We start from the raw sequence: 11,073 nt of genomic DNA, 5'->3' as shown, positions 1-11,073 counted from the left end.
AACTATCGTTACTAAAGTTGCACTTGAAAACGCTCGTTATTTACCGACTGCATCAGACCACTCATAGAACAGCTAAGTGCGTCCTTATTTGCATTTTTTCCCTATCGCGTCACTTTAAACACAGAAGATCTCTGCGAAACATAAAATCAAGACGTTGCTCTGGCTCTCTGTGACCGCTGATAACGTCACAACAAAGTTAATACAAAGTGGTGATGGTAGTGCTTGCCCATTACTGCTTATCACTTATTAACGATCATTTATTCACATTACAATAAAATATTTCAGTTGTTGTGTATATTACATTTGTTTTATTTGACAACTTTATTATTTTATTCCAAGTCATCATCTACTCTCTATAGAGCTGCTGCCTATGCGGTCTGACAAAATCACTATTTTGTAGTTCTTTAAAGTAAATAAGGCATCATTTTATGAACGCTGAATACCACCTATCAATCACTTAGAATATGTATTTTCAGGTGCAGATACCACGCAAAGCAACAGCTGCTCTAAATATTCCCCCCCACAATCGCATAAATGAAACACACAGACCGGACAAGTAGGTGCGCAATGGACTATGGTCATTGTAGTTAATTACCACATTTCCTGCACTTAACTATGTAGAATATTGGCCTGTTGGAAACTATAACTCTTACCTCTACAGAAGCTGTGCAATGTGCACATTGAGCTCACAGAACAAAATGGAATTCAAATAATTAAACCGACTTGGTCAATTAGTTGTTTAAAAAAACAGAAAATTACAGAATTTCGCTGACAGTGCGCATGGATTTACATAGGCTTTGGTCTCCAAATTTCGCCCCCGCAAATTATGAAGCCAGAGGCCTACAGTACAATTAGAATTATGAAAAACCACAAGGCTATTTATACTTCACTGTGGAAAAGAGGCTGAAATACCAGTCTTGTTGACAAGCTTTTCATTTTGCTGAAATATAAGTGGTTTCACATTTGTCTCCAGAGATCATTAGGTAAAATATATGTAAACAATTAGCCTATATTTACAAACCCCTTAACCAAACGGATTACTCATTTACCTAGCTCTTATCAATAGCTTTTATCAATTTCGAAATTACAGTGCATGGAGATTGGTGTTATTTCAATCAGGGAAAATGTAGATGTTGTTCTACTTGGAACCGACATTCTAGTCTTGGGCTGATAAAATACAAATAAAAGGAACACAGTATTTAAAAAGGATTACTTTTAGATAAATTAACAGGAAAATTGAACAACTCCCTGATCAAATTAGGTCACCCAGTCGGTGTGTTTTCTGGGGTTAAATTAAATGCATTCAGTGTGCACAAGGGAGCCACAAACCTTGTTACTCATCTCCATAAGGTAAGTCTGAATACCAACTACTGAGAAGTGTGTAGAAAGGTGTGCATAGGAAAGGCATACATTTCATGAGTCTGAATCAGGCCCATGGTAACGAATCAAACTGATATATCGGTAGGCATGGGGTTCTCTGAGTTTAAATTGTTTCTGTATATGGAATCAGAGATGGCAATACAAAACAAACAGACCTAGCTAGTAAAAAAACAGTATTCTTTCTTCTTTCATTTTCTCTCTCTCTAATGTACCACATCTCTTTTCCTTTTCTGTTGCCGTTGTCATTTTTATGCCATTCATTCTGTTGGTATTTTCCTGGAGATTAGTTTCCATAGCTACAGTCAACGGGATGAAGATAAAAAAAAGTGTCTTTTTTCTTATCGATTGTCCCCATGTATTATTCATCCCTGACATCATGTCTGTGACAGAAGGCAAATGTCAGCCAGCCCAGTGCTCTGAGTTTAGCTGGAACCAGGTCACTGTGGACTCATGTCAGACCTCTTACACAGACAGACAGGAATGGCCTGATTATCACCATGTTTCTCATCGTCTATCTGGCTGTTTAAAGCACATGTGAATCTTGCCATTGAAATTTGAATGGATCTCCCATTGTATCAGGTGTGGTGATGTTATTAGTTGATGCTACAGTTGTCAGCAACACAGTCACAACCAAACTGTAACCATTCTGATGGAAGTATTAGATGTCTTAAAGAGATGTGCCTGGGTTACTGACATCCCTGAACCTTGACACCAAGACGTGCACCTCATACTAGACCAACTAGCAGCTCTCTCTATGTTCATGTGCCAGTGCTTTCCAGTAGCATCTCTGCTCTGCTATCAACATTATGTAAATTACAGATGAGTTCAGATTTCACTCTGAAGTCAAGTGAATGGTGATACAAATAGAGCTTGATAAAAGGTGTGGCGTCCCCCTCAGACTGTTCAGAGCCAGGAAGGTAGAGGGGGTCTCACGACACTTCCTGGTCAGCCAGAGGTCACACTCTCATTCAGCTGCAACACATACATGTAGTACACACACAACCACAGACACTTTGGACATATCTAAAAAGCAACGTTTGAAATGTGTTCTACCCTCTTGTGGCTTCTAGTCTCGAGTGACTGGTGTTACGGAGAGACATTTTAAAATGTTGTGATTGGCAGAACTACACATGATAAGGAAGCAGCACACATCTAAAAAAAAGTTAAAGACAAGGGGGGCCAGAAAGATAGACCAGGGGCTGGTATGTTTATATTTGTGCAATGAATACATTTTTGTTTTCACATTAATGTAATAATGTAACGGTAGACCTCCCGAGTGGCGCAGCGGTCTAAGGCACTGAATCGCAGAGCTTGTGGTGTATCTACAAACCCGGGTTCGATCCCGGGCTGTGTCGCAGCTGGTGGCGCCTGGGAGACCCCATGAGGCAGCACACAATTGGCCCAGAATCGTCTGACTTAGGGGAGGGTTTGGCAGGCCGGGATGACCTTGTCCCATATTGCTCTAGCAACTCCGGTGGCAGGCTGGGCGCATGCACGCTGACATGGTTGCCAATTGTAAGGTGTTTCCTCTGACACATTGGTGTGACTGGCTTCTGAGTTAAGCGAGCAGTGCGGCTTGGCAGGGTCGTGTTTCGGAGGACGCATGGCTCTGGACCTTCGCCTCTCCCGAGTCCATACGAGAAATGCAGCAATGGGACAAGAATGTAACTACCAATTGGATATCACGAAATTGGGGAGAAAAAGGGGTGAAGAGTAAAAACATATATACAGTGAGGGAAAAAAGTATTTGATCCCCTGCTGATTTTGTACGTTTGCCCACTGACAAAGAAATGATCAGTATGTAATTTTAATGGTAGGTTTATTTGAACAGTGAGAGACAGAATAACAACAAAAATATCCAGAAAAACGCATGTCAAAAATGTTATAAATTGATTTGCATTTTAATGAGGGAAATAAGTATTTGACCCCCTCTCAATCAGAAAGATTTCTGGCTTCCAGGTGTCTTTTATATAGGCAATGAGCTGATATTAGGAGCACACGTAAAGGGAGTGCTCCTAATCACAGCTTGTTACCTGTATAAAAGACACCTGTCCACAGAAGCAATCAATCAATCAGATTCCAAACTCTCCACCATGGCCAAGACCAAAGAGCTCTCCAAGGATGTCAGGGACAAGATTGTAGACCTACACAAGGCTGGAATGGGCTACAAGACCATCGCCAAGCAGCTTGGTGAGAAGGTGACAACAGTTGGTGCGATTATTCGCAAATGGAAGAAACACAAAAGAACTGTAAATCTCCCTCGGCCTGGGGCTCCATGCAAGATCTCACCTCGTGGAGTTGCAATGATCATGAGAATGGTGATGAATCAGCCCAGAACTACACGGGAGGATGTTGTCAATGATCTCAAGGCAGCTGGGACCATAGTCACCAAGAAAACAATTGGTAACACACTACGCCGTGAAGGACTGAAATCCTGCAGCGCCCGCAAGGTCCCCCTGCTCAAGAAAGCACATATACATGCCCGTCTGAAGTTTGCCAATGAACATCTGAATGATTCAGAGGACAACTGGGTGAAAGTGTTGTGGTCAGATGAGACCAAAATGGAGCTCTTTGGCATCAACACAACTCGCCGTGTTTGGAGGAGGAGGAATGCTGCCTATGACCCCAAGAACACCATCTCCACCGTCAAACATGCAGGTGGAAACATTATGCTTTGGGGGTGTTTTTCTGCTAAGGGGACAGGACAACTTCACCGCATCAAAGGGACGATAGACGGGGCCATGTACTGTCAAATCTTGGGTGAGAACCTCCTTCCCCCAGCCAGGGCATTGAAAATGGGTCGTGGATGGGTATTCCAGCATGACAATGACCCAAAACACACGGCCAAGGCAACAAAGGAGTTGCTCAAGAAGAAGCACATTAAGGTCCTGGAGTGGCCTAGCCAGTCTCCAGACCTTAATCTCATAGAAAATCTGTGGAGGGAGTTGAAGGTTCGAGTTGCCAAACGTCAGCCTCGAAACCTTAATGACTTGGAGAAGATCTGCAAAGAGGAGTGGGACAAAATCCCTCCTGAGATGTGTGCAAACCTGGTGGCCAACTGCAAGAAACGTCTGACCTCTGTGATTGCCAACAAGGGTTTTGCCACCAAGTACTAAGTCATGTTTTGCAGAGGGGTCAAATACTTATTTCCCTCATTAAAATGCAAATCAATTCATAACATTTTTGACATGCGTTTTTCTGGATTTTGGTGTTGTTATTCTATCTCTCACTGTTCAAATAAACCTACCATTAAAATTATAGACTGATAATTTCTTTGTCAGTGGGCAAACGTACAAAATCAGCAGGGGATCAAATACTTTTCCCCCTCACTGTATATTATAATAATAATAATGTAATGCTCAGTTTGCCCGTCTCAATACAATACACAAAGCCATGCAAATAAACACTAGTCAGGTTGCCAAGTTTGTTCTGAGAGCCCTTACTTGAAGTGCAAGTCTTTGAAGGTGAAGTGTGTCTCCACGATGCCAGTGGTCTTGACTCTGGTCCGTAGCACGTCCTGCTGTGTGGGGATGTAGTCTGATTTGGCTATCCTCTCCATTTCATTCAGGTAGCTGCGGCACACACACACATAATTATGATGAGGGGAGACACTCACACACACTGGCAAGACAATAACACACACACACACACACACACACACACACACACACACACACACACACACACACACACACACACACACACACACACACACACACACACACACACACACACACACACACACACACACACACACACACATATATCCAAGCAGGGACACCAATCACAGATGTTCTCTGCTGTTCTGTTTTAGCACAACAGTGATTCTGGATTGGTTCTGTTAATCATGCACGGCCACAGAGTCTGTGCGTGCTGTGTTTTTCTACATTTGTCCTAGGCCATAAATAGTCATGTTAGATCACCTCTCTCTCTCACTCCCTCTGCTTTTCTCAAAGGGAACATTTCTATGGCAACGGCACTTTTTTCCCCGCTTCACTTCAATGGCTTTTTACGCATTATATTTTAAGCATTATGGAAAGCAAAATTGGTAATTTGAGCTGTAATCCATGATGCGTAGAAATCCCAGAGCTGTCACTGGGAGTTAAGATAAGATCGGCCACTCCACATGCTATTCAGTTGTATGTGAGTTGACATCAGATAAGAAGCTTCACATTCCATGTTGTCATTCAGATCAATATGTGTCAGGGATATCAGGGCTAAATCAGATCTGTAACACAGAGCCATAGATCAGGCACCCCGGATGCGACACATATATGGAACGTTTTTTCAAAGATGGAAAAGTCAATGGAGGTAGGGATAATTTCACTGTGTAGAACATCTCATTCTCTCACTCTTCCTCTCTCACTCTGCTTCCCTTTGTGATGTGGGAGGGCCGTAGCACTCTGTCTGTAATTCTGTTCCATACTGAACACAGCCTGTCTGCTCTACGGATTTAATCATCAGCCAGGGCCAGAGCTAGCTTGTACCCCAGCCAATAGTCCATGAACACAGCACCGACAGGGATACTGACTGACATGCTCACAACATCAGTAGAATGGATTTGGTTTTCTCTATAGCAACGGCTATAGATATACAGTATCCACGCTTTACCAAGATCACATTGATAAAGGGGTATAAACTACTACATGGTATAGTGGAGCAAACCAAATCCATTCTACTAGCATTCCAAGCAGAGCTCTATTCTTTATGATCAGAAATAGAGTTTTGATCATATAAACCCTTCTGCTCTGATGTTACAGACAGACAGACACAGACAGACAGTGACCATAAAACACACTGTATGTAAAATAACTCATGTACACTATAGCCTTGTAAAGCAGCAGGGATCCATTCCATAGTATTCATCCTCATGAACATAGATTCCTCATTTCCCTAAATCAGTCAAAACAAACTCTGTCAATACTGGTTTCAGCTATGGGCCTGTGCTCCTGTGCCTTGAGACAATCGTAGATCCTCCAGCTCCAGCTTTGAGTAGAGGAGCTCAATCGATGTATGAAGAAAACTGACAAGGTTCCAATTGATTCTGGATTGATGGTGCTTCTGTCATCTTTAGAGAAGGTCACCTACTAGTTGTTATGTTCTGGTATAACTAATAAGAAATGCATGTTATATTATGGTCCTAATACAATAGATCATTTTAGGAGGCTTGAGAAATGTGTAGGTTAACTGGAACTGGTATCGCCATATTTCTTCAGCTAATTAACCAACGAAGCACTGAAGGCTGCACTGAAAATTGTTAATTTTTCAATGCTGTTAAAATGATCAAAAACATAGTCCTCTATACATCGTAGGTCCATTATCATTTCTCCACAGATTCGATTTGGTGTTAGTCATTTTAAGTATTGAATTTGTTTCCCCCCTAAAAATATATTTTTTACGATTGGACCCCCTCGCGTGTTTGATACCCCTGATGTAGGGTATATATTAAACTCAAAGGGTGTCCTTAGTTTTCAGGAATTTCTCCTTTTTGATTTGCCAGGGTCGTCATTCTTTAACTGCAGTCAGCGCTTCGTGCCCTTATGGGTCCCATGGGGTACACGTTTGGAAAGGCACCCAGTGAATTTTTACATTCCAGAGGTTTTGTATCAGTTATTTACTCTCATCTTCAATTACTAAAGCAGAAAGATATTTTAATGGTTAAAGTGTATGTAAAGGATTTTGCTTGATGATGATGCTACTGATTGGGAAAATGTCTGGGAGAATATATTTCACTCATCAAAGAACCCAAAACCGTCAGTTAATTAATTTTAAGCTCTGTCGTAGGTTGTACTGGACACCACTTTTAAGATTTTAATGCAAAACGGGATCTAAGGCCAAACTGTGACCTATGTTCCTTCGATACACTTGGCACATACAAACAGATGAAATGGGGTTGTCCTGAGGTTTGAGTTTTGGAGGAAAGTGTTGTCTATTCTCTCTGACATGATTGATAAAACTGTACCCTTTTAACCAATTCCTCTTTCACTTAATGATGATTCAGGTATGCAGCTGAATGAGAAACAGTGTAAAGTGAAGTAAAAAACACGTTGTTCAGCGCTGGTTGCCACCTCATGACCTTCATATAAGGAAATGGTTGGCATACTTTCAGGATGTAGTTATGTTGGAGTTATCCACCGCCAGCATGAATAAAGCTAAACATACTACTATAGACATTTGGAAAGTAGCTGCCTCAATAATCTCTTGGTGATGTTATATGGGTAAACAATGCTACTGTGTGTCATTTTTATTTGTCTGTTTTCTGTTTTGCTTTTTGGTATGTTTATGTTTTTTAATATTATGTGTTGACTGGGGTTGGGGATGGGGTGCCGCCAAGGTTATGTTTGGGATGGGTGACTGCGTGGGAATGTGGGGTTGTTCAAAAAGGGGGAAATTGTATTGTGTTTTATTGATTGTATTGCCTTTGTGATCCAATAAAAAAACTATAGAATAATTAATTCACTCTGTTCTCTTGAAGTGAATGATGCATACTATGACATTGATCAACCTTGATACATTATCATTAGTGTAAGAGTGTATGGAGAAAACAGCATATGAAAACCAATGTAAAACCTAAGGGAATCTGACTCTCCTTGGAAGTCATCCTAGAGGTCATCCTTGACCTTAAGGCTGACCCCTGCAGCTTGACCCTACCCTGCAAGAGAGTCCTAATCCTGGGGCCTGCCAGGATGGAATCTCAGATAACTAATCAACACGTTATCATTCTAATGTTGTCTGGACAGCCAACCAGCATGATAGAGCCATATGAGAGAGTCAGAGCATCAAAGCTAGGAGGAGGATCATGATTTAGAGAAAGTTTCAGAGATTTGTCTGCTGATGCTTCCCCCTGTGGAGTAATGTGACAGGTTTCACACAGCAGCAGATGGGAGAGGAGATGAGAGCAGGAGAGGAGGGTGAGGAAAGGAGAGGAGAGGAACACATTACCACCATACATCAGTCTAATGGGAGGCTGGCCAGAGGTATTACACAGTCCTGAGTAAACCTGATATGATACAAACAAGCAACCGATCAATCCAACTGCCATTGTTATACCATCATGGTAAATACCCAGCCTTCTTCTCTAGGAAGAAATGAATGATCTCTATGTTTCTGTAATGCTATTAAAGAGGAAATTGGCAGACAAAGCCGAGTTGTTAAGCTGTATGCAAAGTAGATGGAGGCTTGTTTTCCAGTTTGAATAAAAAATAAACGAGCAGCAGGAGGGGATAGCGAGATCTAACTGGTGGTAAATGTTGGCCTCCTGGTGTGTGTGCAGATTGCATACTGATTGTAGTAGAGGAAGAGAGGGGATGGAGGGAGGAGTTGATATTGAAAGTCTTGGAGTTGATTCCCCTGGCATGGGGGAGTGTTACTGACAGTCAGAAGGTGTTATTGAAAATCCACAAAAATGCTGTTTGTCACACCCTGATCGGTTTTACCTGTCTTTGTGCTTGTCTCCACCCCCCTCCAGGTGTCGCCCAACTTCCCCATTATCCCCTGAGCATTTATACCTGTGTTCTCTGTCTGTTGCCAGTTCGTCTTGTCTTGTCAGGTCTTACCAGCGTGCTTTCCCGTTTTCATGTTTCTCAAGTGTTTGTTTCCTAGTTTTCCCTGTTCTGACCATTCTGCCTGCCCTGATCCCGAGCCTGCCTGCCGTCCTGTACCTGCCTGACTCTGACCTGATTATGAACCTCTGCCTGCCCTGATGCCAAGCCTGGCTGCCGTCCTGTACCTGCCTGACTCTAACCTGATTACTAACCTCTGCCTGTCCTCGACCTGCCCTTTTCCCAGTGTTAAAAGAAATTATTGAGAACTGCACTTTCTGCCTCCTGTGTCTGCATCTGGGTCATATCCTGAGTCGTGATAGTACGAACTGGCTATTACTGACCAAGCAGACTCAGACCAGCTCCACAATGCTGTCTCCCAGCAAGGAGCCACCATTGGAAGACACGAGGAGTTACTACAATGCCTTATGGAGGGACTCCATACCCTGGCAGAACGCCATGACCATGCGTTCGATACATTGCTGGAGCAATTCCGCGGATTCCCTACAAGGCAGCAAGCCACTCCAGTAATTCCCCAGACTCTCAGCAACCCCACCACCAGCGGCACTTCTTCCCTGCGTACCACAGTGTCCCGAGAAACCCGCCTACCTCCCCCGGAGTGCTACGCTGGAGATTCTGGAACCTGCTGGGCCTTTCTCTCCCAGTTCTCCCTCATCTTCGAGCTACAGCCTTCATCGTTCCTCTCGGACCGCTCGAGGATAGGGTACCTCATAACGCTGATGTCCAGGAGGGCACTCGCCTGGGCTACGGGCGGTGTGGGAACAACAGTCTGCCGTCTGCCTCAGTCTGGAGGAGTTTGTGGCGGAAGTACAGAAGGTGTTCGATTCTCCGATGTCCGGGAGAGAGTGTGCTCGTAAACTGCTCCAGCTACATCAAGACTCCCGTAGTGTGGCAGACTACGCAGTGGATTTTCGTTGGCGGCTGACAGTGGTGGCTGACAGGGCCTGGAACCCGGAAGCATTGTTCGACATGTTCCTTCATGGATTATCGGAGGTGATCAAAGATGAGTTCGCAGCCCGGGAGCTGCCCATGGACCTCGACTCCCTCATAGCCTTGACCATCTGGATTGATAGGCGGCTACGAGAACGTAGGAGGGAGAGAGAATCTGTTCCCTGTCGCCCTCGCTCACCCTCGATTCCCACCTCGCCTCAGAGGAATCCCGGAAACACCCAAAGTCATTTATGAGAGAATCCGATGTCACCTGAGTGCTCACGGGAATCGCTGAGGGCGGTCAACTCGCCTCCTCTAGAGCCCAAGCTACCAGGAAGGGCTCGATTGTCTCCAGATTAACGTTTACGCAGACTGAACACCTGGAGCTGTCTGTATTGCGGGACTACAGGACATTATATTTCCACCTGTCCATTAAAAAGACCAGGCTCATCAGTAAGTACGAGTACTCTGGTGAGCTGTATGGGGATTTTCCAATCTCCCATTGCTCGCACCCATCTCCATGCCACCCTGTTGTGGGGTGACCGGGCCAAATCACTCCGGGTGCTCATTGACTCTGGGGCCGATGAAAGCTTTATTGACGCTACCTCTGTGTCGGAGCTGGGCATCTCCACTCAACTCCTCTCCATTCCCATGGACGTCAGAGGGCTGGATGGGCGCTCTATTGGCAGTCACCCGCACAATGATTCTGATCGACCTACGAGTATCAGGAAATCACACAGTGCATAGAGTTCCTGCTCATAGAATCTCCCCATGTACCCGTGGTTTTGAGATATTCTTGGCTCCAGAAGCACAATCCCCTGATTGACCTGGCTACTGGTTCTATCGTGGGTTGGAGCCTGTTCTGCCATGCTCATTGTCTTAAGTCGGTCCAGCCTGCCCCGGGATATCTACCTGTAAGCTTGAGAGAAGCCTCGGATCTCTCCGCCATTCCCGCGGAGTACCTGGACATTTACATTTTACATTTTTACATTTTAGTAATTTAGCAGACGCTCTTATCCAGAGTGACTTACAGTAGTGAATGCATACATTTCATACATTTCATTTAACCTGTTAGGGCTAAGGGGAAGTATTGACACGGCTGGATAAAAAACGTACCCGATTTAATCTGGTTACTACTCCTGCCCAGTAACTAGAATATGCATATAATTATTGGCTTTGGATAGAAAACACCCTAAAGTTT

At 43.9% G+C, this 11,073-nt stretch overlaps 1 protein-coding gene across 1 annotated transcript in view; it reads right to left on the bottom strand.

Moving 5' to 3' along the window:
- LOC106582753 (guanine nucleotide-binding protein G(i) subunit alpha-2) overlaps positions 1 to 11,073 on the bottom strand; it is a 185,891-nt gene that overhangs the window by 8,409 nt on the left and 166,409 nt on the right. Inside the window, exon 5 of the mRNA XM_014166144.2 lies at positions 4,824 to 4,952. Within this exon, the coding sequence (XP_014021619.1) occupies positions 4,824 to 4,952 (129 nt within the window). The remainder of the gene's footprint in view (positions 1 to 4,823; positions 4,953 to 11,073) is intronic.

The sequence above is a fragment of the Salmo salar genome, chromosome ssa22 (assembly GCF_905237065.1).
Source record: "Salmo salar chromosome ssa22, Ssal_v3.1, whole genome shotgun sequence".
Taxonomy (NCBI): Eukaryota; Metazoa; Chordata; class Actinopteri; order Salmoniformes; family Salmonidae; genus Salmo; species Salmo salar.
This window is presented reverse-complemented; position numbering and strand designations above follow the sequence as displayed.